Genomic DNA, 27,223 nt, shown 5'->3' on the forward strand with positions numbered 1-27,223 from the left:
TATGTGTTTTGACGGTAACTGGCTGTTTTTGTTCCCCACAAGACTGTCACCTGTTTTACACGTTTATGTTCATGAATGTAAACACAACATGGCCATCGTTTAAATGGGGATGGAAGAGGACGAGCTGTCGACCTTCCGGGAGCGCTGGAAACACGAGTTAGATAAAAAGACCAAGACAGACAAAAACAAAGAGGGATATTTTGGGCATCCCAGTAAAGACAGTTCATCTTGTCCTAAAAACAGTAGTTTTTGGGAGAAACAGAGTGATGCAGCACAGCAGGCTCAGCCCAGACCAAAAGAGCAGCCGCAGTGCGTGTCTATCGCGGAGGGTTTGTTGGACGGCAGGACGAGTCCTCTTCTGGACAGAATCGAGCAGGAGAGAACGCGCAGGAAGCGCGCACCCGAGAGTGAGGCACTCAACACAGGCGCGCCGCCGAAAAAAGTCAACGCATGCCATAAACTGCTCGACCAGTTCCTGCAGGACCTGGTAAGCGGCTGATAATGACATACTGTGGTTGAGATGGTTAGATATTGTTGTCTTAATATTAAACTGCCCTCTGTTCTGTCTTTAATGCTTTTAGAATGAGGTGAATGACATCCCATTCTTTGATGCGGAGTTGCCTTATGAGCTGGCACTGAAGATTTTCCAGTTCCTGAGCAGAACAGATCTGGGACGATGTGCTCAGGTAAATAAATGAGTGTATAAAAGTCTTTATTCTATTCTGTAGGGTTACCATGATCATTGTAAACGTCCAGGAATTTTAAAGAAGTAATTCAATTGTAATGGAAATTTCTGCTGTTATTATAAACCCATGAGTGCAATCTCTGTCAAATTATATTACAAAAATCACCAACGTCAAACAAAACAAAAAAATCAGTGAAAACGTATGAGAATTTATTGATCATCAGGTGTCAGAATCCTTTATTCTATTCTATTCAGTTCTATTCTACAGGTTTCCCATGGTCATGGTAAACCTAAACATGTCAGGAAATTTGAAAGATGTTGTTAAGATGTTGTGACCTCATATAAACTCATATATATATATATATATATATATTCAGATAAGTAAAATGCATTACATTCTTGTGGCAGAAGAGTTAATCATTGATAAGGCCATACAAAAAGTGGCTTTAGAATATAATGTATTGTTTACTACCATATTATTGATCATAAGTCAATCATTAGCATACAGTTCACAGCAATCCATTACACAAGTGAATTAAGTCAATCAGTTCCAGATTTATTATGAGGGCTTGTTTAAGGGCCCGTCAACGTCAGACGTCTAGGGGGTGTTGCATCATAAACATAAAATGTTTAGGTTACTGTGTCAAGTTAAATATAGTTCTTTAAACACATCTTGAGATCCCTTAGATCGCATTTGCGCTCCTTCGAGTGTTTTGAACGCAAGAACGTATTGCATTTTGTTGTTCTGCCTACTGGAATGTTTTCTTCACTGTATAAACTGTGCATTGCCATGCAGCTTAAATTTCACTTACTGCCCTCTGGAGTAAACAGGTGGTACTACAAGCTTGCATATCTCAGGAATCTTCCTTATTATGGTCTGTGGGCATGCGATTAATTGCGTAATTTTTTTTAACATGTTATTGTTTGTAAAATTAATCGCACTGAATTAACACGTTAAATCGACATATATATATTACAAACATCTCAAACCTCTAAAAATGTTAAGGAAAATCTGGATTCTATTCTATAGGATCCACAAATTCATGGTAAACCTAGACATATCAAGGGATCTTTAAGAAGTAGTGGAAATTTAAAAAATCTTAAAAAGTAATTGACTAATGAAAGGTTACATTGTGAGTATAAATTCATGACTGCAATCTCTTAGAAATCATTTTACAAAAGCAGTTTTGGGAACTCTTATTTTATTATATTGTGTTATATAAATTATAGCTTCCCATGGTAATAGTATGCATTAAAATATCAGGTATTTATACATTTATAGAATCTTAAGAATCATGGAAAGCCATGGAAATTTCGACCGTAAATATAAATTCACTAGTGATCTCGATAAAATTATAAAAGAAAATCTGCAATGGAAATTCATTTCTATTCTATTTCTGTTCTAAACTGTTGACATTGTGTAGCAAAAAATGCAATTAAGGCAAGGGACTCAAGCCAACATTTTTGTTTTACTGTATTCTATAAAGTCTTAATCTTGATGTACATGGTTTAATATTCTCTCTCCTGATCCAGATAAGTAAGCCCTGGAAGGTTCTAGCTGAAGATGAGGTTCTGTGGCATAGATTGTGTCTGAAAGAAGGTTATCACAGTGGGGCAAGTATCTCTGACTCCCCCTGCTGGAAGAGCACTCTCAGAGACTGTCGTAACACAGAGAGCATTGTGAAGGCGAACTGGAAGGTAATGCACAAACTGTTTAACGCTGTCCTCCATGTTCCCAGAATAGCAACTTGTGAAATATAAAACATTTTTTGACACTTATGAGAACTTTTGAGTTATTAAAGGAATATTCCGGTTTCAAATAAGTTAAGGTTAATCAACAGCATTTTGGCATAATTTTGATTCTCACAAAAATAATTTCGACCCTCCTTTTCTTAAAAAAGAAAAACAAATATCAAGGTTACAGTACGGCACTTACAATGGAAGTGAATGGGGACAATTCTTGAATTGTTTAAAGGCAGAAAAGCAAAGCTGTCCTCTGTTAAATCTCATGCATCATATGAGCTATTGGCTATAATGTAGGGGTTATACTAAAAAGGTTAGTAAGTGATTTTATCACACTAAAATCATATTTGCATGCATATTCTTTATGTTTTCTGGCTATATTTTAAAACGGTGAGTATTTAATGTTTACGGATTGGCCCCATTCACATCCACTGTAAAATATTTTTAAAGAAAAGGAGGAGCATGTCAAAGTAATTTCTTGTGGTCATCAATATTATGCCACAAATGCTGTTGATTGGGCTTAACTTGTATTGAACCCGGAATATTCCTTTAAGTAAAGATATCTAGATAACAAAAAGAGACATTCAGAGAAATGTTGCTGGAGTCACTATATACATAGAGACTTGTCTTAAAAGAATATTCTGTACACTAATCATCTAAGCTTGAGCATTTCTGCCCTATTTCCAACAGAATCGTGTTGGGTCCATTCTCCACCTGCAGTATGAATTAGGAAAGGTGTTATGTGACATTAGTTCCTGTGCTGGTCTTGTAATCGCTGGGTATGTTGATGTATATAAAGGGATATCTCACCCAAAAATGAAAATTAACACACCGGCATGTCTTTCCTAACCTGTATAAAGCAGAATGGCCAACCGTTGAGTGGAAAAGATTGATAGTAAATGTGAATGATGTCAAGGCTTCAACATTTAGCTAAATATATTTATGCATAATTAATACAGTGCTATATTTTATTGTAGGATATTTCAGAGGTATATAAGCAAAACATATTTTTTTTTATTTTTAGGAGGATCTGTTTATTTTAAATTCAAATTATTCTCCTATTCCTATTCTCTGCAGATACACCTCCGGTGATGTCCGCTTGTGGGACACACTTCATTGGGACACGTCTTACCTGCACCCCACACATTCCATCAGAGATGAGAGTCCAGCACCGCATGTCAGTCATGTGCGTGTCAATAAGGCCATAGCCACAGCAGCTTATGAGAATGGTGAGTAACTTCGGCTTACTTAAAGGAATAGTTCATCCAAAAATGACAATTTTCTCATCATTTACTCACGCTCATGCCATCCCAGATGTGTATGACTTTCTTTCCTCTGCAGAACACAAACAAAGATTTTTAGAAGAATATTTCAGCTCAGTCCTTACAATGCAAGTGAATGGTGACCAGACCTTTCAAGCTCTAAAAATCACAAAGGTAGCATTTAAGTAATCCAGATGACTCCAGTGGTTAAATCCATGTCTTCAGAAGCGATATGATAGATGTGGGTGAGAAAAAGATCAATATTTCAATCCTTTTACTATGAATTTATAGTAAAAAAGGACTTATATATTGATCTTTTTCACACCCAAAGTGACTAGATTGCTTCAGAAGACATATATTAAAACACTGGAGTCATACAGATTACTTTTATGCTGCTTTTCTGTGATTTTTGGAGCTTGAAATGTCTGGTCACCATTCACTTGCATTGTAAGGACTGAGCTGAAATATTCTTCTAAAAATCTTTGTTTGTGTTCAGTAGGAGAAAGAATGTCACACACCTGGGATGGCATGGGGTTGAGTAAATGATGAGAGAATTTTCATTTTTGGGAGAACTTTCCCTACAATACTTACTTTTTTGCAAAAAGGATGTCAATTTTCCTTTAGCAATTCCATGCATGTATGTGTTTGTTTCAGTTTATTGTTTTATGTGTTTATGTTTAGGGTGTGTGGACGTTTGGAGCACTGAAACTGGTCTTGATCCCATTCATCAGTACCAGCACCTCCAGAGGGTTCATGCTCTGGATCTGAGTCCAGATAGTCCTGCTTTGGCCTCTGCAGCAGGACCAGAGGTGCGAGTGGATGCCCCAGATGAGAAGGGCTACTGGAGATCACAATGTCTTGTTCAGTTACCCAAGCCTGTAAGTTTAATCTTATACACTGATGCCAACCATAGTAATGGTTTTGCGCAATGAGTCATTCATGTGGGCAATGTTTGCACCTGCAAGGCGTTCTAAATTTTCAAGCTCTTTGTAACTTTGACTGCAATTCATGCTGAATAGTGTATGACCACTTACTGATCTGCTCTTAGACAAAATATGAGGAGGACACCAATACGTTGTCGGTTTCCTAACGTCATAATGTTTCAAACTGCGCGTTACTAAAGAGCGTTTTCAAAAGTCTTCATTTTGTGTGGCAATGCTATTTCAATCAAAAATACATAAATAGTGTGGACGTGGCCTAAAACCATGCACCGATGAAAAAAATCACTCGAAAGGCTGTTAAAAAACTGTTTATAAAACTGTGTTAATAGCAATATGATTAAAGAGACCATTGTTCAATAAAAGTTACGTTTATAATTAGTGCAATAAACAATCCTGCCACCAAGTAGGATTGTCCATTATGCTAACTGTAGGCAGTTTGAGGTTGCAAAGCAATATTGTTGTTTGCCACATTAAAGTAATGTTCAGTCAACAGCATTTGTTGCATTTGTGTTAATTACCAGTAAAAAGTATTTGATGCGTCCCTTATTTAAAAAAATAAATAACAAGGCACTTACAATGGAAGTGAATGGGACCAGTACATAAACAATAAAATATGCACTGCGAATCCTTAGAAACTGTGTCTTTCAGGTAGATGGCGTATTGGTGGTGCCAGGCAGGCGGAACTTCCCTTTGGTCACAGCATGGGCAGGTGAGAGCGTTTACCTGCTGGATTCCAGATGGAAAGATGAACAGGAGCCAAAACTGCTTCACTCTGTATATGGCCATCCAGTGACCTGTGTAGATGTGTCAGCCAGCAGAGCTGCTCTAGGTGTCAAGAGCTGCGGATGGGGCATGAATGATGGAGGCAACAAGGTACCTGCACAAGCACGGGCACGACCTTGGCCTGTTTCACACATTTTGCATCTTTTAGATTTCTACAAATACTTTAAACTTTAGATATACTTTTGAATTTATTTTTTTTTTGTTCTGTTAGGCAGAAAAGTGAAACCTCAATGATTAACAGGCCTTGTGGTGCACCTCTTCCATATGACATGCAAGCAAGTGATTTACTTTAACCATTTATGCTTGCATCGAGTAAAAAAAAAAATCATAATATATGTAAATACAATCTTGACCAACACAAAATAGCTATCGTTTTAAAGCTTAGAAGCTGTACTTTAGAATGCTTGTAGGCATTAGGACCAAAACTGAACAAGTGCTTTGAAATTTGCAGACAAATTAGAAGTGTTCCGTTTCGATAATTTATAAATAATTTTGAGCTGCACATATTATTGTAGTCGGTAAAAACATCACACTGATCAAATAGCCTTGTGTCATGTGTTATTGGAAAGCTCTCAAAGAGTAGAATACAACCAGCCTATTTTTTTACTCGCAGACAAAAATATAGTGAGTAATAGCTGTATGCCTTTGATATACTGTACATTTTATATGTAAACTGGTGTTGCTTATATGGCACGTTTTCACTTGTTTAGTATCATAAACCATTACTTAGAGGAGGTGATTATCTTTAAAATGAGCCCACACACAGCATAATCAGATGCATAGATCATTAGATAATCCACACAAAGCACAATGTGCACACTGCACATAATGTGCTATATGGCTAACAACACGTTAGCTTTCCTGGATCAGATGACTTTATCGGAAATTATGCAGTACGTTGTCCAGCGTCATGGAATGCTAAACCAATCATATTAGGATTCAGATCGCTGCAACCAGAGGTGGAAGTCATCCAAATATGGGCAGAAAGGATCGTTCACTCTAATTACATATGGCCACCAGGAGATGGCGCCAAATAGATGACACAGAATCAATGATGGCTCAAATGACACAGGATGGAACTAAATGTGATCTTGTTACTCATGCCTGCATGCTTTGGAGGGAGAGCATACCTTTAGTCGTTGTTGTATTTGCATGTGTAATTAGTTCTTGTGTACAATTCTTGTGTTTTTATTTGTTTAGAGACGTTTTTTTGACACTAGGATAAATCATTTTTGTAGTGCTATATCATTTGATTGTTTTGTTTTAACACAAAATTTGACAGGTACAGGTGGCATGATTGGGAGTAAAACAAAAGTTTTTCAGAGCTGCTTTATTCACACCCTGAGATGTATAATGTCAAATAAGAAAAAAATAAGTGGGGAAAAAGTTAATATTTGCCTCAAGGTTTTGATTTTTCAGCAGATTCTTAGGCTGAGAATATATATCATAAAAAAAATTGGAAACATGTTCTTTAAAATGGTATCAACCACTTGAGCCTCCTTGTTTTTTTAAGCCTTTAAGTTATAAGCCTTTAATTTTGACTATGCCACTAAAAATCACCTTCAGAGCTTATATGGTTAGCAAACCTTAGAAGTAAAAATGCACAAATGTATTTTTCTTCTCATATTGCATGATGTAAGTAGTCATATAGCAGATACTTTTATCTAAAGCATCTTATTACATGGACACTCCCCATGGGGGCAACCTGGATTTGCTCAAGGGCACAATTTTATGGATCATCCCTTGTGGGGTTTGAACCTACAACCTTTTGCTTACTTTGCTGAGATCTTTTACCACTTAGTCACGCAATCAAAATATGATGTCAACAATTGGTGAATGCTGATATCTATTCTGTGCTCCATCCCTAATGTTAACATTCTTTATGAAGTTTTATGTAATCGTATTCCCAAAGATAGTAAATAAAATGCTCTGTACATATTGTTATCTTGGAGATAGACCTGTTACTTAATTAACCCAAATTTTGGTCCCAACAGCTCTCCTAAGAGTCCCTAGTTTGATTCTAACTTTGGCATATGAAGCTTAGAGATTAATTTAGATACCTCAGACGATGCAATGTTTCTCCAGAGCTTTGAGTTTGAGCCACAGCAGTCCAACAGTCATATTCTCCAGACCAAAATCCAAACCATCATGCAACGCAGTGCGTGATCTTAATATACTCTTTAAATCACAATGGGCCGCTCACTACAATTCTCCAGCGTGTTGTCTGGGGGGAGCTCAGCTACCCCAGGGAGAGTTGTAGTTTTTCAGTGAAGCATCAGGCATAGATGTTATCAGTAATCAGATGAGTGGTTGATAGATGATTGCAGATGGTGTTGTGTTGTAGCACACAATGCTTTGGCTCTCCTCCTCCCCTGACATCACCCCCATTTAAACACTCTCATTAACCAAACGGGCAATGTGGCGACTGTTTAGAGTTTGAATAGCAGGACAGTTTGTCAAAGTCAGCCTTTTAGATTGTGCAACAAGGCAGGAAAACGACACTCTTATTGTACTATTTAATGGATAGTAGTAAGTAACAAATAATTTATTTATTAACGGAAAAGACAGAAAGGACCATGCTCATTTTAAAGGAACAGTTCACCCACAATTTCTCTCATTATTTACTCACTTTCATGTCATTCCAAACTTGTATGCTGTTATTATTTTTGTGGAGCACATTCTGTGAAATTTTGAAGAATGTTCTGCATGCTCTAACTGAGAGGGATAAGGTGTTTAAGTTATATTAAAACAAACATTTTCTTCCCGTAGTAGCTTTAATAAAGTCTTTAGGTCTGCTAGATGCCAGAACAGGCCTAGTTACTCACTTCACAAAATAAAATGTGAACCATGTTGATAAATCATTTTTTATAGGGGGGGTAGTGGTGGCTCAACTAGGGCATCATGTGAATCAGGACCACCACTGGAACAGACCAAAATTTAAGTTGTTATTCATTGAAAATCTTCCAGATCTTCTTTAGTGTGCTTTAATGAGAAGCACAAACATCTAAAGCTCCTTTTAATACGTGTAATCCTCTAAAACAAAGGAAGAATTCTGCTTGACATTTAGCATTTATGCTAAGATTCAATATCAACTGCATATGGGAGAAACAGCGCACCATTTGTTTCGTGCTTTCTTTGTCTTTTCTGAATTTGTTGTGGTTTATTATCATTCAGTAACACACCGACATAGTGATTGGTGTATGTCGTCATGAAATAGAGACCGTCCTCTCCAAATCTGATCACAAGGGGCCACAGGAGACGCATTTAAGCGACAGGTGTAAACAGCAATGTGTCTCACCTGACCACAAGTGATCGGATCACAGAGACGCATCTTAATACCAGGTGGAAACGGGGTCTTAGTTATGGTGAATAGTGTTCTTCCACAGACATTTTTTATGTCCAATTTTAGGAAGTAAAAGTATTTTCTTCACTGTAGTTCTATGTCTCAAGAGGTTGTGAAATTCTAGATAAACTTTTGACACTTATTGCAACACATTTAGTTGGAATCACTCTTTGTTTCTTATATTTTGTCGCTATGAGAGTACTCTACAACTTTCCATTCTGCCGATTCATGATTAGCACCTTTTGCAGCTGTTTGATGTCATGTCTGTAAGCCTCGTTGAATGTTGACAGGATTCTAATACTGCTGGAGTGAAGATGTGCCAGCGCGCACATCTAAATCCAAGGTGTTTGTGTGTTATTAAATGACAAGACATATGCCTCATTAAAACTTGTCAAAAAGAGGTGAACGGAGTTCACTCCAATGCGAGGTAACTGAATGAGTCTTCATTTAAAACAGCTATATTATACACTTTTGTAGCATTTTACTTATTTTCTAACTAACACTCATGTACAGTTCATGTACAGTTGTTTATCAGGGCGAGCCTAGCTGATGAATACTGAATAGATGTTGATATGGAAACGTGGATGGTCTGTTCTCATGGTTGTGACATCATAACCATGTCAACTTCTGAATCACTGGAGCTACGTTGAAACTGTTGCATTTCAAGCTACTACAAATCTGAAAACATAGTTAGCTACATTACTATCAGATGTTCTTCTTTATTATGGCTGTCAGAGCAATATCTGGAACTGAAAATGTTGGAACAGAATGAAACTCGAACAGATAAGTTTACACTAAATAGACCTACTTACAAATAAAACTCGAAATATACATTATACTGTATAACCGAGTCGAAAGAAGTTATAGACTTTTGCTAAATATTCTGCTACAAAAAGACATACAGTAAAATACTTAGTAGTGACTTCTGTGCAGGGCTTTAAATTAATCTGTGAATAATTTTAGTGAATTGGTTCATTCAGGAGGTCCAGGTCAATATCTTTTGCTACTTTAACTAGTTATTTCCAAACATTAGTTGACATAATTTCAAAAGAGCCCAGAAAACCCTGTTTTACCAGAAATTGCCTATTGGTTTCTATTCTTTGACTTGTATAGAGTATATTTTGGTTTGGCCATCCATGGAGGCATGTAGTCCTCCTCTTTAAATCTCTTTCCTTTATTTATATTTGTTTTTGATCTCCCACCTGTTCTGTAGGTTTTGAGTGCTGTGTGTTTCCTTAATATTTTAATAAGTAGTTGTTTTGGTTACCGGTTTTCCTAGGAGATTTCCTCCAGTTTTTTCTTTGTTCAACCTGGCGGAGCGACCTGAATGCAGGTTGCCACAGTGTGTGTCTGAGGCGCTGATCCAGACACACACAGTTGCTCTGTACAGCAAATCATGCTGGTATAACCTGAGGCACCACTTTCATGATTAACAGCCATCTAGTCTGGTGAAAATGTGGCACACTGCTGCACCTCCAGGTTCTGAAATTCAGAGATATACAGCAGTGCCTCATTATATCAACCATGAATCTGATTAACATCTCCGTAGCTGTGCTTCTGGAAGATATTAGGCCTGAAAAGGCTATAATTATACTAAAAGTTTCAGGGAGGTACTACTAATGATTTTTGTTGGATTAGAGCGATTTCGACTGCTAAAAAGCTTCTGAACTTTCTTCTAACTAACGAACTTTCAGAAAACATTATAAATGATAGCCAACCATAACTGTTGAAAGTATATGTTTTATATCTTTGCCAATTAAACACAAATATAGTATTAAAATAAATGATAGTATTCAACCATTTAAATGAAGTATTACAATAGCTCTGGTTAACATATTTCTATGACTATTTTCAAGAAGTGACATTTTGTGTAAATAAAAATGTAATTGTCAGATGGGTTATTTTAAAGAAAATACATCATTTTGTCTTAAAGAGCGCAAAAAGCATATTTATTTTTATGTATACACACACACACACAAATAATGTGCAAAAGTTTTAGGAATTTGTGAAAAATGTTGCATAGTGAAGATTTCTTCAAAAATAATGCCGCATATAGATTTCATTTATCAGTGGAAGTCATACAAAGTCCAGTACACATTAAAAAAGGTATGACCACCTTTGCCTTCAAAACAGCACCAATTCTCCTAGGTACACCTGGACAGTTTTCCATGGTGTTGGCAGATAGGATGTTCCAACCTTCTTGGAGTATTTGCCACAGTTCTTCTGTCTATTTAGTCTTAATTGCTTCTGTGTCTTCATGTAATCTCAGACTGACTCGATGTTCAGTGGGGGGCTCTGTGGGGGCCATCCCATCTGTTGCAGGGGCTCCCTGTTCTATTCTATTCTAGTTGCAAAGAAATGTTTGGTAGTCTAAAATGTATATTTCCTATTGACACTGTAAAGCTGAAGATATAAATAACCATCTTAAGACAAATATTTTTGTGAAACATCTTATATTCCTAAGACTTTTGCACAGTACTATATATATATATATATATATATATATATATATATATATATATATATATATATATATATATATATATATATAATACTGTATATTATCATTATTATTAAATTTATCGACAAACGTATTTGACAATTACCAACCATTGAGTTAATAAATGTACATTTCCATGGAGTCTGTCACTTTTGTTATAATATGCATATTTAATAATCATAACAATTTCTAATTTGCATAGTTAAATACTCCAATTAAATTAGTTGCAATACAACAAATTGTAATTTGACAAATGTTTAAATAAACAAAATTGGTAACACTTTACAATATGATTTTATTCATTAACATTAACTCATTAGGAATCATAAACTAACAATTATTTGTTTGACAGAATTTATTCATCTTGGTTCCTGTTAATTGATCAAAATACTGTAATACATTGTCTGTTCATGTTAGTTGCATAAACTAATATTAATGTGTAATGTATATACACTGTAAAATCTAATTTGTAAATGTACTTATTTGGCTTAAGTAAACTGAACCTCATTTTGTTAAGTAATGTTAACTAGTTACAAGTAAACTTAACTAAATCTGTTTTTAAAGTCTCATTATTTTTATTTAATTATTTAAATGGCATGCTAGCACGTCTTATACATTAGAAGGGAAATTATGACTGGACTCTAGGTTAGCCATATGGCACATTGGATTCTCCTCAGTGTGTCTTATTGCACATGAATCTGCACTCATATAGTACAATTGAGTAAAGCAGAATGGTTTAAATTTAACAGGCTCCAAGTTCACCAGAGGTAACACTAATCACCCTAATGGTGACTTCACACAAGTCACAACTATCAACCAGCTACAACAAAACAACAACAATAGTCATAAGAATTAAATCTATATACATTTGTAAATAACAATTATTATTTTTCCACGTAAATTCTCTTGTTTTTACCAAACATACATAATTTATTCAAGCACTTATGGCTGTTTCACACAGCCACAATTTTGTACTTAGTCATTTTGAGATAGAAGTAGTCAAAGCCAAAATGGAAAGACTGTAAATATTTGATTTACTCCAAAATGTGACATTTCAAGTACTGTTTAATTAGGACCACTTAAATGTTTTTATTAATGATAACATTAAGATTTAGAGAGTAATGGTAAAACAAGTTAGAATAGTAAAACCTTAAAGGTTAGTTCATCCAAAAATGATAATCCTCTCATGATTTACTCACCTTTAGCCATCCCAGATGTGTATGTCTTTCCTTTTTCAGCAGAACTGAAATTAAGATTTTTATAAGCACATTTCAGCTTTATTTGTCCATACAATGAAAACAAATGGGTGCCATGATGCTGCTGGCGGTTTGATGGTCCAAAAGGCATATTTAGGCAGCATAAAAAAAGTCTTCTGAAGCAAATTGATAGCCTTGTTTAAGAAACAAATCGATAATTAAAACGTTTCTAACTTTAAATGGTTGCTTCCGCCCCATGCTGTATTTCTGCTTGAAATGACCTAACTCTCGCATGATGTTCGTTCCTCTGTTGCGTACAAAGCGTGCGCTTCCGACTTCTCACATGAATGTGCCATTGCGCTTGCGTCACGCGACAGCTCTATGATGGTTCGACTGGTATCAGGAAGTTAATACATTTTTAATTAGCGATGTATTTTTTACACAAACCTATCGATTTGCTTCAGAAGACAAATGGAGTCATGTGGAGTACTTTTATGCAGCCTAAAATGCCTTTTGGACCGTCAAACAGCCAGCAGTGTCATGGCACCCATTCGCTTTCATTGTATGGACAAATAGACCTTAAATGCGCTTATAAAAATCGTCATTTCGGTTCTGCTGTAGAAGGAAAGGCATACACATCTTTTCCAAATGGTTTTGCTGTGATGCACGAAAAAATACTATATTTGAGATGTGCTCGGTTAAAATTTAAATCTAATCATTCGGTTAGTTGTGTAAACATCTCCACAATTCTCCTGATTCCTTTGTTATTAAATCATCATGATTAAATCCTACATGCAATCCCAATAGTCTGTCTTCTCGCCAGTGACATATGCACATATCTTGTCTGCATTCTAAGCAGCTTCCCCCCTAATGTCTTTACATATTGCAGCTTTACAAATTGGGAGCTTTCTCGTGTCTTGATGACAAACTCCCATTGGCTGTAATTTTTGGGTTCTCAAGGATTTTGGCTGGTAGCATGGTGCCTCGCAATTAAGTGTGTCTGGCCCAAACTGCAGGCACTGAACAGCTGGCATGGACTCAATTGTGACATCATGCGGTTCCTTTTCCTCTTCTCTCTCTTTTGTTTAAAATCTTTGTCTGTTGCCTGAATAATCGTGTCCAATTTGGCTGTGTCGTTGTCTTTGCTTTACTCACTTTTTAGATGGCAGCTGATGCAATCGGATAACCAATCTCTCTTTGAATGAATTACCTCAGAGACGGCTTTTAATGTGAAGGGATTAGTCGAGAGTTCAGACATTTAAAGCACCTGGTGGAGACTGGTGGTACTCTGATTCATACTGCGGATGTATATAATTGATTATTGAATGCACTCTCTTTCTCTGTCAAAAGTTTGGATGATGTAAGGTCAAAGACTTTTCAGCATGCTGCTACATCTCATGCACAGTTGAGCACTCTAGCCTTTCAAAATGTGCTCTTTCGACCCCAAGCCAGTATGGACGCGTTTGACGCATGCACACTACAACTGCTTTATGATACTCTACTCCTATCAAAGCTGCTTAAGATGCAATAACTTTTCAAATATTAAACAGATGCTTTTGTCACTCTACACAGCTTTTTGATAGGAAAAGTAGCTTGTCACGGTAAAAGCTAAACTATTTTGATGACAGCTGAGCTATTGTCACACAAGACTAAGTGAAGGTTTCCTCTATTGTGCCTTAAGTAGAAGTATACATCAATTTAGTGGCCCATATCAATGACTACTGCAAATCCTTTTAGATAAATGTCTTCAAAGTTAGAATATAACAGGGTATAATATTAGTTATAAAGGTTACCTCTGTTTTTTTAAATGACTGTGTCTACCTGAAATGCTAAAAGGGTTTTAAGTTCACAAGAAGTCATGCAAGACTTTAGAAAGTGTTTGCTGGCATCTGTTGATGCAAGCTGTGGGCCTGACACTTGAACTTCAGCAGGTGTTACAGCAAAATCCTGCCAGTTCTACAGTCTTTTTTCCATCACACCAGGAGCTATCCTCTTCTGTCCTCAGATTCAGGTGTATAACCTGGAGACCAGCCAATCAGAGCTGACCGTGGGGAACTCGGCGGGAGACTTCACCTGCGTCAACCTGAGAGACAGCCCCCCTCACCTGCTGGTGTGTGGGAATAAAGACAGGCGGTATGACACACTCACAAACATGTGTATCTCATCTATCTCTGTTACACACACACACACACACACACACACACACACACACACACACACACACACACACACACACACACACACACACACACATTCTTTCATCTGTCTGGCAAATTAAAGCCTCTTGGGACTAAGTTTCTTTAAGGAGAGTTTCATGAGTTCCAACAGAAGAGTAGAGCACGCGGTCACACATGCAGATTGTGTTAATACATTTTACATTTCATTTGAATTAAATTTGCCTAAAGTAGAGCATATATATATATATATATATATATATATATATATATATATATATATATATATATATATATATATATATATAAATATAAATTATATATATGGCTACTTTGAACATAGTTTTGATTTATTTTGGATTTTTGTTTTAGTCACAACATAATTTCCATAGTTCCATTTCATTTAATCCATAGATTGGATGACTTTAATTCTAAAATGTGATAATAATAATAATAATATAGAATGAGCAAGTGACCCCAAACTTTTGAATGGCAGTGTATATATATATATATATATATATATCATTTTTTTGAGGGAGGTAATTTTTCACCCCAAAATACAATAAAAATAATAAATAAATATTTATTCATTTATTACCTTAATGTATATATATATCTTGTGAATATCTCATTATTCTAATGAATATGTTGTATTTCACCTAAAAAACATTTTAAAACATAATAACAATACGATGCTTCACAGTCATGAAAATATTGTCACAATGCAACAATATTAACCTCTTCAATTCTGGGGGATTTTTGGGCTGCCGTCTGCAATTTGTCACATTCAAATTTAAAAGCACACCATTTAAACATACTGAGGATCAGTTGCCAATCTTATGTTTACAATCTTATGATGAATGGAATTGTTTTTTTAATAATAATTTATTTATTTTGCTGTTGCTAACCTAACCCTAACTAACTTTTATTTGTAAACATGAAATTCTGGTTCTGTTCACCACCGCTCCCTCCCAAAAGTCTTATTTTATTTCTCTAGATGGCAGCAAAAGTTAGAAAAAAAAAAATGACTTTTTTGTCACAAAATGCCAATCTGAAATGTAGGTGGTGCTCCAACACATTGTCCATAGACATTCAGTCTAATTTTCAGTTCATGCGCTATCCCATTGTTTCATAAAATATTTCGGCCTCAGAGTGGACTAGAAGTTTAGCATGCTTTTCCTGCTGGACCTCATGTTTAGTTCTGGACATCTAAGATATAATGTTTTATTCTCACTAGAAAACTGCCTAAGGTAAAAACAGATGTAAAGTGTTTAGCTATTTGGGGCTTACAGCAGCAGTGATGGGTGCATAAAAAGATACTTTTGGAATTGATGTCTTACAGATATAATTTTTTATTAGAATTATTTTTTTTTTGCAACATAGGTCTGCAGAGTTGAAGAGGTATTGTCCTAAAATAGGTCTATTTTTTATTCAAAATATACGTTTTTAGTTTTTCATTTTGATTTTGATGTCAAATATGACCTGGACATGTTCTGGACAGGCTTATTGAGATTCACCCAGAGAGTGGACAAAAATACAATGAGGGATCAGAATATTACGCAAGCTAGATTCAAACCTGCCTCTCTTCCCCCATATACACCGCACGCATCTCAATGTGTCTGGAGCACATGCATTACCACCAGGCCATGGCTCCAACGGCAAACTATTTTGGACATTACTAGGTGGCAATAAACAAAGTACATCAGGTAACCAAGATCAAAGCACTTAAAATAAAACACCTAATTATTTGCAAAGTGGAAAAAACTTTTTCTTCACAGCTGTGGTTCTTTTCAAAGATTAAAGCACTCTTGCCTTCAACTATTTTTGGCTTACCTTGAAAATCGTTTTAAGGAAAGCTTCTGAAAAGCTCCAGCACTTATAGATGTGGGAATTGGAATAACGAAAGCTCTCGGTTTGAAAGGCTTGTGTTATTGTCAGCGGTGCATCACCGAGGTCTATTGATTTAGTGGACAAAGAGATGTTGGAGACGAGAAGTGGAGCAGTGCATCTGCCCAACAGACTCAATACAGAGCCACGAGCACGGTCCACATCTGAGGCCTGCGTCTCAATTAGTCTTCGCCAAATAAAAAGCCATTTCATTGACACTTGTGACAGCGGGAGCGCTATTTTGGCAGGTGGACAGTTGCTTGGCAGGATTTTTCAAATAAATTCCAACTGCATCTTTGCTCAGACACTACATCGAGTGCCAAGAGTGAGGACATGATGGCACTATGGCCAGCTGCGGTCTTTTTTTAAAGCATCCCTCCTTCCGTTTCTTTCTTCTTCTTCCATCTATCCACAGTTCTGACAAAGCGAAAGCTCTCACCTTTTGTTCGTCTTTGATGAATGAAAAACGTTTTATTGTGCCTGATTGGATCTAGCTATAAGGACTAGAGAAATCTGCCTGTTTAGACATCTGAACAGAACGTGTGCAGGAAATTAAAAAAAATCGGTCAAGAACATGTCCAGGTCATATTTCAGCCCCAAATTAAAAGAAATAAGAAATTATATTTTGCTTAACAAATAATACATATATTTTCAGGATCATTAAATAAATGTTGCAGGTTCAATACCTGCTAATTTGGCATAATGTTGATTAGAATATAAAATAATTTCTACTCATCCCTCGTTTATTTAGAAAACAATGCGGTTAAAGTGCGGCACTAACAATGGAAGTGAATGTGGCCAGTCCATAAACGTTAAAATACACACCGTTTCAAAAGAAGAGCCACAAGACATAAACATTATTTGTGTTAACATGGTTTTTAGTGTGATCAAATCAGGGATTTACTGCTATCACGGCATTTAGCATATTACAGGGTTTAGTGGTGTGTTGTCATGACAACAAAGTTGTAATATTGGATATACTGTAATTGTACACAGAGACGTTTAGTAAGCAATATTATCACACTAAAATAAAATTTCCAATTTAATTACCTTGCTGTAACTGCAATCGTTGCTATTTTAAAAATAAAAAATACATATTTTGTGCTAGTAAATATTTTGCCACAAATGCTGTCGATTTAGCTAAACATGTATTGAACCCGGAACATTCATTTTTAAGATTTTTTTTGCTTTGTAATATTTTCCTCTAATATTCTCTTTACTGCAAAAATGATGATACACTACAAGACAAAAGTTTGGACAGAGCAAAAAAGGCTTTATTATACTCATTCTGTGCAAATCAGTCCAAAAAGAAATTAAATAATATTTAGTCCATACATTGGATGTACAATTTATATATGTCTACAAAACTAATTTCTAGCATTTAAGAATAAACCTTTAGATAAAAATGTTTTAGAATCACGAGAAGCACAAATTCTAATATATCCAAACTTTTGACTGGTATTGTAAAGTGCTGGGAAAAAGTATTTGCCCCCATCTGATTGAACTACATCAGTCTGGGAAGAGTTAAAATGCTATTTCATAGGCTCTGGGACTCCAAAGAAGCATGGTGATGGTAGTGTGATAGTGAGGGCCAGGGTGACTTGCAATAATTGAGGGAAACATGAATTCTGCTCTGTACCAGAAAATCCTAAAGGAGGATGTCCGGTCATCAGTCTTTGAGTTGAAGCTCAATTGCACGTGGAATGTGAAGCAAGACAATGATCCAAAGCATAGGAGCAAGTCCACATTTGAATGGTTCAAAAGAAGCAAAATCTAAATCTAAGTGGAGAGGCCTTGTCAAAGTCCTGACTTGAACAGGATTGAGATGCTGTGGCTGGACCTTAAATGGGCAGTTTATGCTCGAAAACCCTTCAGTGTGGCTGAACTATAGCAGTACTGCAAAGAAGAGTGAGCCAAAATTCCACTACAGCGTTATGAAAGACTGATCTCCAGTTATCAGAAGCATTTGTTTGCAGTTGTTGCTGCTAAAGGTTGCACAATCAATCAGCTTTTAAGTTTAAAGGGGGCAGTTCATTTTTCATACTAGGTGTTGAATTGCTTCAATAAAAAAAGTTTCTATATATATATATATATATATATATATATATATATATATATATATATATAAAAAAGGCAAAAAATTACGGTTACAGTCATGCACTTACTGTGGTTTTTAATGTATAGTAAAGGAGGGTTGATTCAAAAGTCCTTCCTTGGACCACTTTTGGTAGGTACTAACCACTGCATACCGGGAACATCCCACAAGACCTGCCATTTTGGAGATGCTCTGACCCAGTTGTCTAGCCATCATAATTTGGCCCTTGTCAAAGTCAGAATCAGAATCAGAATCAGCTTTATTGCCAAGTATGCTACACCTATATTACACATACAAGGAATTTGTCTAGGTGACAGGAGCTTCCTGTCTACAACAATACAAACAATACCAAAAACAGCAGCAAGACATAGGTAATTAAAAAGTCGCTCAGATCCTTACGCTTGCCCATTTTTCCTGCTACCAACACGTGAAATTGAAGCACTGGCTGTTCACTTGCTGCTTAATATATCCAATCCCTTGACAGGTGCTATTTTAAAGAGATGATAAATGTTATTCATTTCACCTGTCAGAGGTTTTAATGTTGTGGCTGATCAGTGTATGTGGACAATGGGACTTTGTGTTGTGCAATTTTAAATAATACAAAGCTATAGAAAGTCAGATGACTTTTTTTAATCAAGTTGTTTATTATGTTTCCAGGAGTGTTGGTTATTCATGTTTTTGAGACGTTACTGGCATTACATTAGAAAATTAGCATAATTAATTCTGATTCAATGTAATGGCCAGCATCATCCAACCATAAATTCTAAATCTATGTACTGAATATAATTTCCCCATTTCTGGCAGACATGTTGAGTAGTCCAATCCTCATCTCCTGCCTGAAACTGAACTTTTGGCCGGATTTTAGGAGTAAATGCACTTAGTTGCATAGGAAAGATATAGAATGCTCCCTTGCTCCCTATTTAGTGAATGACTTGGTGTGCTGTCTGTCTGCACTGTTCTCAGAACAGTTGGAACTTCACATTATTTTCATCCTAACTCCATATAAAGCCTCTGAAAGCAAAATTGTTCAGCTTTTATACGAACCCACTGATTATCAATGTGATTATGCACAGTACATATAGGATTTCCAAGGGGAAAATGTGCTAAGTACAATTAAGTGTACATTGTGTTTTGCAGCGTGGCATTTCACGATAAATCGCTCAAATTTAAAAAATGGCATCTTTTGACTGATGTTTCAATGTAAAAACTTAAATAGATTTCTTAGCAGATGTACTTTTATTAGCGTTTCTCATTAAGTCATACTCCGCTGTGATCGGCGCCATGTTGTTTTGTTAAAGTTTAGCGCTTTACTGACAGCCCAGTGTCTCCTGAACTGAGATCAGTCAGTTTAAATTCATTTAAATAATGCGTTGCATATAGCGAAGCCAAATACAACATCCAGGCATTTGTGTGCCCAGGGTCATTCAAGGTCATACGCTACAGACGCTGTCTATTGAGATGAACTTGTATTGAAACAGAACATTTAGTTTAAGCCGAAGTATTTATACATCATGGAAATATTAGCTGTACTGCCTTTAATTTGTGCTGATTTTAATAAAAACATACTACAACAAAAATAAAAACCACTGTTATATAGTTAAGAGAATCTAATGAGAATCACAATTGAAAATATTGGGTATTATAAAAATGTAATTGTCATGTAAATGACAATACAAAAAACTTTTAACAGTCTTAAAAATAGGCTGCTTTGTCTATATACAAAATACAATTTCTTATTATTTATCTTTTGACTTGGGTGTAAAATGTGACCTGGCCATGTTTGCGTGTGATTCACCTGTACACTGAGTGAGTAGGAGTCACAAGTAATCGGTATGTCCAGCTCTGTACAATGATAATGGCTGTTTACTCTGGAGTTCATAGAAACAGAAACATTTATGGACGAGCGTCACTATAGCACTTGTGCAGTCCCTGGGCATTCACTCAACAGGCCGCTTTCTCTTTTGCCATCAATTTGCTCGCAGTTGTTGCGAGCCAGAGAACAATATCCTTGATTAATTGAGAGACACTTGCCCGCTGACAGCTCAGTGCAACTAGATCTTGTTTTAGCTTTAGATTTATGACCACTGCAAACTGCCAGTAAATATATTACACCCGCTTACAAGAGTGAATGCTTCGGAAAAATTAAAAACAGGACAACAGACCGGCACATCCACATAATTACAGCAACATTAAATCCTGCCTGGATATGCATTATCCATTCATTGTGACAGGTTTTTTTTTGTTCAAGCTAAATTACATTTTGTCAGTTATCTTTCTGAAAGCGCCAGCATCGAGTCCTCTTTTGGCTGCTTTTGGTACCATTAAATAGGGCAGATGTATTTGAGCTCCTTTGGGCCTGTAAAACAAATGTTTTGTACTGGCTACTAATGTCAACCCTGTGAAGGGAATAAAGCTGTCATACTGTAATTTCTCTGACACGTTAGTCTTCCATAGGCAGAATTTCGACACACAGCCTTGCCCACTTTTGCAGCTTATTCTGGTCAAGAAACATCCAATTAGACAGGAAAAGTCCATTCGACTGACATTTAAAGTGACCAACCACAGTTTAGGGGGTTAATTTGAAATAGGTGATATCACAATAGTATCAAGCAAGAAAAATATGTGTACACTCTGTAATGAAAACTTCTGCTGTTCAATCATTCCTTTTTTCAGAGTGAGAGTGTTTGATTTGCGTACTGGTTCCTCAGTGGTCTCCTTATACGCCCATCACATGGGCGTGACCGCTGTCCAGGCAGATGATTGGAAGATTGTCAGTGGTGGTGCAGAGGGATTGGTCAGTGTGTGGGAGATGAGGATAGGAGCCAAACTCTGGGAAATGCACAACAGGTGAGAACATCAGGTGTTGCAGGTTATGTTTTAAAGGTGTGACTGTCAGTAAAATCCTCTTGTTGCAGTCTTAAAGGTATAGTTCGGCAAAAAATACAAATTCACCCCTGTTCCAAAACAATGACTTACTTTCTTCCATGAAATGTTTTGCAAATTGTGTGAGCTTGTCTATGCAACAAAAAGGTATCATAAAAGAGTCATAAAAATCATAACCATAAAAGCATAAAAACCATAAAAGTAGTCTATATGACAAATGCACTATGGCTGCATTTACACTAAAAGGCTTAATGCACAGATCCAATCGTTTGACCATATACATTTTTTTTTTTGTCCCACCTGTTTACATTCACGTAGGACATAAAAGACGGCGTTTACATTAAATACCCACCAAGACGCTGTAGGTTGTCTGTCAACATACAGCATGTCAGCACTATTTAGTGTTATTACTTAATAAGCTGTTAGAATGAACGGAAACAAACATACCATTATTTTATATGGAATTTTCCTTAGAAATATCGATCACAAGAATTGCCTATGATTAATTCTTCAAAGGAGAAGACAACTCACAAGGATGATTTAAGAATTCCCATGCAAGCTTTCATTCACAAACCCTAGCGCTATCAAGTGATGATTTCCCAACTGAGCCCACCGTCTGTCGTCACCGATAAAGATAATTCATTATACTGGTTAAGCATTTTTTCCAAAAAGAAGTTTAAATGCTCTAAATAGTGTACATCTATTTAGAATATTCCTGTACATGTGGTTACAGATAAACTTAAACATGCTCATACTTTTTAAGATGTTCCCTTCTGAAAATACTAGAGACTTGCTCTTGGCATTTATTACACTGAATGTTGCTAATTCTACACATGTAATTTAACTAAATAATTATCATTGATTTTCTTCCCTGTGTTTGCGTGGGATTCCTCCAGGTGCTCTGGTTTCCCCCACAGTCCAATGACTGGTTAAGTTAATTGGAGACCCTAAATTGCCCATAGGTGTGAGTGAGAGTGAGAGTGTGAAAGTGTATCTCTATGTGTGTTGCCCTGTGATGGACTGGCCACCTTCCAGGGTGTTTCCCTGCCTTCAGCCCAAGACAGCTGGGATAGGCTCCAGCACTACACGTGACCCTGGATAGCACAAGTGGCTATAGAAGTTGGATTGGTAAAGTGTGCACAAAATCAGCCTTGAGCGTATCGTAAAACGTTCTTGTAGACTTACCGGCCTTTTACCCATTTATAGAGCATGATTTCAGGAAATTGACATGACTATGGCAACACTTTTGCTAAGCAAAGTCATGTGCTTAATTACACATTTGGCTGCAGTTTCCGAGTGAAATGTCCAGCAGGGGGCGCTAAGAGCGAGTAGAATAATGACATAATGATTTAAATCTGACAAGAGATTAAGGTGAATATTAGATGGATGTTTTAAAGGTGCACTCCGTAACGTTTTTTTTTTGTTGTCATTTTGGACTTAGCGGTGTGGATGCAGCATCATTCAAAATCAATAGTTTTCAGTTATAGATGCCATTGTAAAAATTATTCTCAGTCAGCCATGATTAATTTAATCCATGAGTGAAAGTGTCCAATAACAGGATGGTTACTGAGATTAAGACAGCGGTATTAGACTGGTCATGGTATTCAAACATGGCAGCCCCCATGAGCGGGACCCTCTCCGTGTAGAATAAAACAGCTTTTATAAGGTTACTGATATAACTTGAGTCTTCATCTCATGTGAGTTGTCATTTGAGTGTCTTTGGCTAGGATCGAGGCTTGGTCTCCGAGACCATAGTCCAACTCACTATCAGGTGAGATACCGTGGGAGGTAATCACATTGGAATAAGTGTGTAAATGTAGGTGCATCTGTTATACAAGTGTTAAGATGTACCGTTTTGCAAATGATGTGTCCGACTAAGTGTTTTAAATGATAACATAGCAGTGTGTGAATAATAGAGCTAAAAATACGTGTTTCTAAAGTCATAAACAGCCATAGTACCGGTGATTTGTGTGAAGGTGAATAAAATGCACCTCTAGTATTAATTTCACCAGGAAACAATGTGTAGAAAGCAGCACATAAAACTCTGTTTGCAAAGATTTAGTTATGGTAATGTTCATTCTGTGAGACTAGGTTGCATTTGCATATTGATTTATGCTAATTTCTTTTCAAGTTTGAAACGTTTCTGCTGCAAATGTGTGCAAATGACATTTCACAATTGCTTGACATCTTGTATCTCTAGAATAACGTTGTTAAACATGCACAGATAGAAACAAAAATTCAGTTTTTAGAGATTTTAATGTCAGAAAAACATTTTGGAAGTGGCTCAGATCGGATGCAAAAAATTCCTCCCATAAGTGTTTTGCCTGTTTAAACAGACAAAGCGGAAAATAGTCCCTCGGCCGTAAATCTCTTTTGCGCTTATGTACACTACCTTTCAAATGTTTTAGAACACTTAAGACATTTTTGTTTTTGAAAGGAATGGATGTTTCTGTCCACCAAGAAGGCATTTGATTAGTTTAAGTATTACAGTAAAGGCATTTATAATGTTACAAATGACCATTTTTTTTTAAAATAAATGCTGTATTCTTCCATTTTTCTGTTCATACAAGAATTGTTTGGCATGTATGGATAATTGAAGCTACCAGATTAGGACCTGCGAAGAGTCTGTTTCTCAAACTAGAGACTCTTTTGTACTTGTCTTTTGTTGTTGTGTATCTGGGACACATCCCCTTTCATTTCTATCCAGGTTAGATCCATTATGATTTCTTCTTTCAAGATAGTAGTGCATGGAATAGCTTTCATCTCTTATAATAGACCGATTCATTTCAAGAGAAATGTGTAAAGTGGCTTGTAAGAAATGTTTGTGTACTCAATTCCTCAGCAACTGGAAAAAGACACCGTATTGTGATTTCCACACTTCATTAAAGGGATAGTTCACCCAAAAATGAAAATTCTCTCATCATTTACTCACCCTCATGCCATCCCAGATGTGTATGACTTTCTTTCTTCTGCAGAACACAAAGATTTTTAGAAGAATATTTCAGCTCTGTTGGTCCTCACAATACTAGTGAATGGGAACCAAATCTTTGATGCTCAATTAGAACTTAAAGGCAGAATAAAAGTAATCCACACAACTCCATTGGTTAAATTAATATCTTTATAAGCAATATGATAAGTGTGGGTAAGAAACCGATTAATATTTAAGTACTTTTTGAATCTCCACTTTCACATTCTTCATATGTTTTTGGCGATTCACATTCTTTTTGCATATCGCCACCTACTGGGCAGGGAGGAGAATTTATAGTAAAAAAGACTTAAATATTGATCTGTTTCTTACCCACATATAACATATTTCTTCTGGATTTAACCTCTTGAGTCATATGGATTACTTTTAGTATGCCTTTAAGTGCTTTTGGAACTTCAAAGTTCTGGCCGTCATTCACTTGCATTGTACGGAGCTACAGAGCTGAGATATTCTTCTAAAAAATCTTCATCTGTGTTCAGCAGAAGAAAGAAAGTCATACACATCTGGGATGGCATGAGGGTGAATAAATGAGAGAATTTTCATTTTTGGGTGAACTGTCCCTTTAAGAAGCACAACCATTTTCAACTCTTCTAATAATAATAATAATAATAAAAAATATCTTTCTTGAGTTGCTCATTAGCACATCAGAAAGATAACAAAATATATTTGAAGTAACGACTGCTAAAAATGGGGGTTTGAAAACATGGGTAAGAAATTGCATTTTTAAATAAGAATATAAAACGCTTATTTCAAACAGTAGTAATCCTTTGCAACTTTACTAATGTTTTGGCAGTATTTTTATGAATTCAATGCACCCTTGGTGAACAGAGGCATCAATCTCTTTTAAAAACAAAAATGTCTTTGTTCTAAAACTTTGAACGGTAGTGTATATTTAAACTTAGCAAATAAAGAGATGTTGCACAAAGATTGGCATCAGTCTCGTAAGGGCCGTGTTGTGTTTAAGAGCTATGGCGAAGGGCTAGACTTTCAGAAAATAATGACTGAAATTTCGGTTTCAAAAGACTAAGTATGACACATGACTTGTGTGGACTACTATTATGGAAGTTTAATATTTCATATTGGGGGTTTGAAAGCCCTTTGATCACTTTCATCGTATTTAAAGCAGAAGATTAGGCAAATGTTTTATTTTATGTTCTGTGGAAGAAAGAAAATCATATGGGTTTGGATCAAAATGAGGGAGAGTAAAAGGTGACATCATTTTCATGTTTGGGTGAACTAACCCTTTTAAATTATGTTATTTATTTTTTATTTTTTTATAGTACAGTATATATAGGTGATATAGTTAATTGCTGTACCAAAAAGGGCTTTTCTGGGTAGCATATTTGGGAAGTCATTGATTAAAGCAAGATATGATTGTGTTTTCATACATCTGTAAGTGCAGAGCTGCATAAATAACACAAAACTGTTACTTGTGCAGGCACCCTGTTCGCCACATACGCTTTAACACCAGCACCCTAGTGACTGCTAACATCCCAGAAGAGAAGAACCCTCGGGGGGCTTGTATCACAGACGATGACCTCACTGCTCACCGCAGGTAGCCACATCTGTTACATTGTTGCATTATCTTTTATATTACATTCCCACCCATTTATACTGTATTTTTATTATACCCGTAGATACAGAGGACTGATCTGTCACTATGATTTCTCCTTGGACTCATCTACACAAGATCATATCCTGCCCATCTGCAGGTCCAACTACACAGAATCCACTGGTTACAACTACAACATTGGCTTAGCCATGCCGTATGACATATTGAATGGCTCTTATGTTAACATATGATATACATTTGGTCTGGGTTGTACAGATGAGGTTAGTGTATAATTTACTGTTCTATGCTGATCTGGAATCACATTCAATTAAAATACATTTATTATAATTTGTGAATGAGAACCTGGACAGATATTTTCATATAAAAAAGGAATAGTTCACCCAAAAATGATAATTCTCTCATAATTTATGCTCTGCACATGCGTCAAGCACAAGGAAGTTTAATCAAGCTTCAGATAATGATTCAGCAAGGAAACTGCAGATCTCAAGATTTATTGTGAAAAAGGAGTTTCTCAACCAAAACCGATCCTATCTTTTCAGAAGTCATGGATTAAACCACTTGAGTCGAGTGGATTACCTTTATGCTGACTTTTTGGAGCTTGAAAGTATTGGACACCCCATTGACTTGCATTGTATTTATCCTTCAAAAAAAACTTTATTTGTGTTCCACAGAAGAAAGAAAGTCATACGAGTTCGAGACAGCATAAGGGTGAGGAAATTATTTTTGGGTGGACTATTACTTTAAGAGTAATGTACAAGGAAGAGAACACTTATTTTCTGCTGGATTTAAATGGTTTCTCGCCAAAATGAATTCTGTTTCCTTCGGGTTTATCTAGATGTTTGCTTTTTAAAAGTGTATCATGTTTTGTGCTTGTACATTTGTTTTAGTCCACATTAATATTAAATCAGAATCGCAGAACATGATTATGTACTGTAGTTTATATACCCATGTAATTATTTGTGTAATACCTCAATGACTGCATAGAAACATCCAAATCTGCCATTACTAGTTCGAAATGAATGCTGAATTATTGAAAATGAACGCACATCCAGAGGTGGTTATGTGGACATGATGCTCTGGTGTGCATTCATTTCAATAACTTAAAGATCTGACATCAGTTATTCCTTGCGTAGGCATTTCTGAATTGACTATGCAATGGTGCATAAATTCAT

General features: G+C 36.2%; 1 protein-coding gene across 1 annotated transcript; it reads left to right on the forward strand.

The window, feature by feature from the left end:
- fbxw8 (F-box and WD repeat domain containing 8) lies at positions 1 to 27,049 on the forward strand. Its single transcript, XM_052104932.1, has 11 exons — positions 1 to 487; positions 582 to 686; positions 2,219 to 2,383; positions 3,119 to 3,207; positions 3,506 to 3,657; positions 4,372 to 4,568; positions 5,280 to 5,504; positions 14,459 to 14,586; positions 21,283 to 21,456; positions 25,917 to 26,033; positions 26,116 to 27,049. Exons 1-11 carry the CDS (start codon positions 104 to 106, stop codon positions 26,279 to 26,281), a joined length of 1,902 nt encoding a protein of 633 aa, XP_051960892.1. The 5' UTR covers positions 1 to 103; the 3' UTR covers positions 26,282 to 27,049.
- The last annotated feature ends 174 nt before the right edge of the window (positions 27,050 to 27,223 follow it).

The sequence above is a fragment of the Xyrauchen texanus genome, chromosome 3, assembly GCF_025860055.1.
Source record: "Xyrauchen texanus isolate HMW12.3.18 chromosome 3, RBS_HiC_50CHRs, whole genome shotgun sequence".
Classification (NCBI taxonomy): domain Eukaryota; kingdom Metazoa; phylum Chordata; class Actinopteri; order Cypriniformes; family Catostomidae; genus Xyrauchen; species Xyrauchen texanus.

What these genes read in the sequence shown, in the direction of transcription:
- fbxw8 (XM_052104932.1), top strand. Translation starts at nt 104, where the DNA reads ATGGGGATGGAAGAGGACGAGCTGTCGACCTTCCGGGAGCGCTGGAAA. An exon ending in ATCTGGGACGATGTGCTCAG is followed by an intron (nt 687 to 2,218) that starts GTAAATAAATGA and finishes CTCCTGATCCAG; the next exon opens with ATAAGTAAGCCCTGGAAGGT. An exon ending in TTGTGAAGGCGAACTGGAAG is followed by an intron (nt 2,384 to 3,118) that starts GTAATGCACAAA and finishes TATTTCCAACAG; the next exon opens with AATCGTGTTGGGTCCATTCT.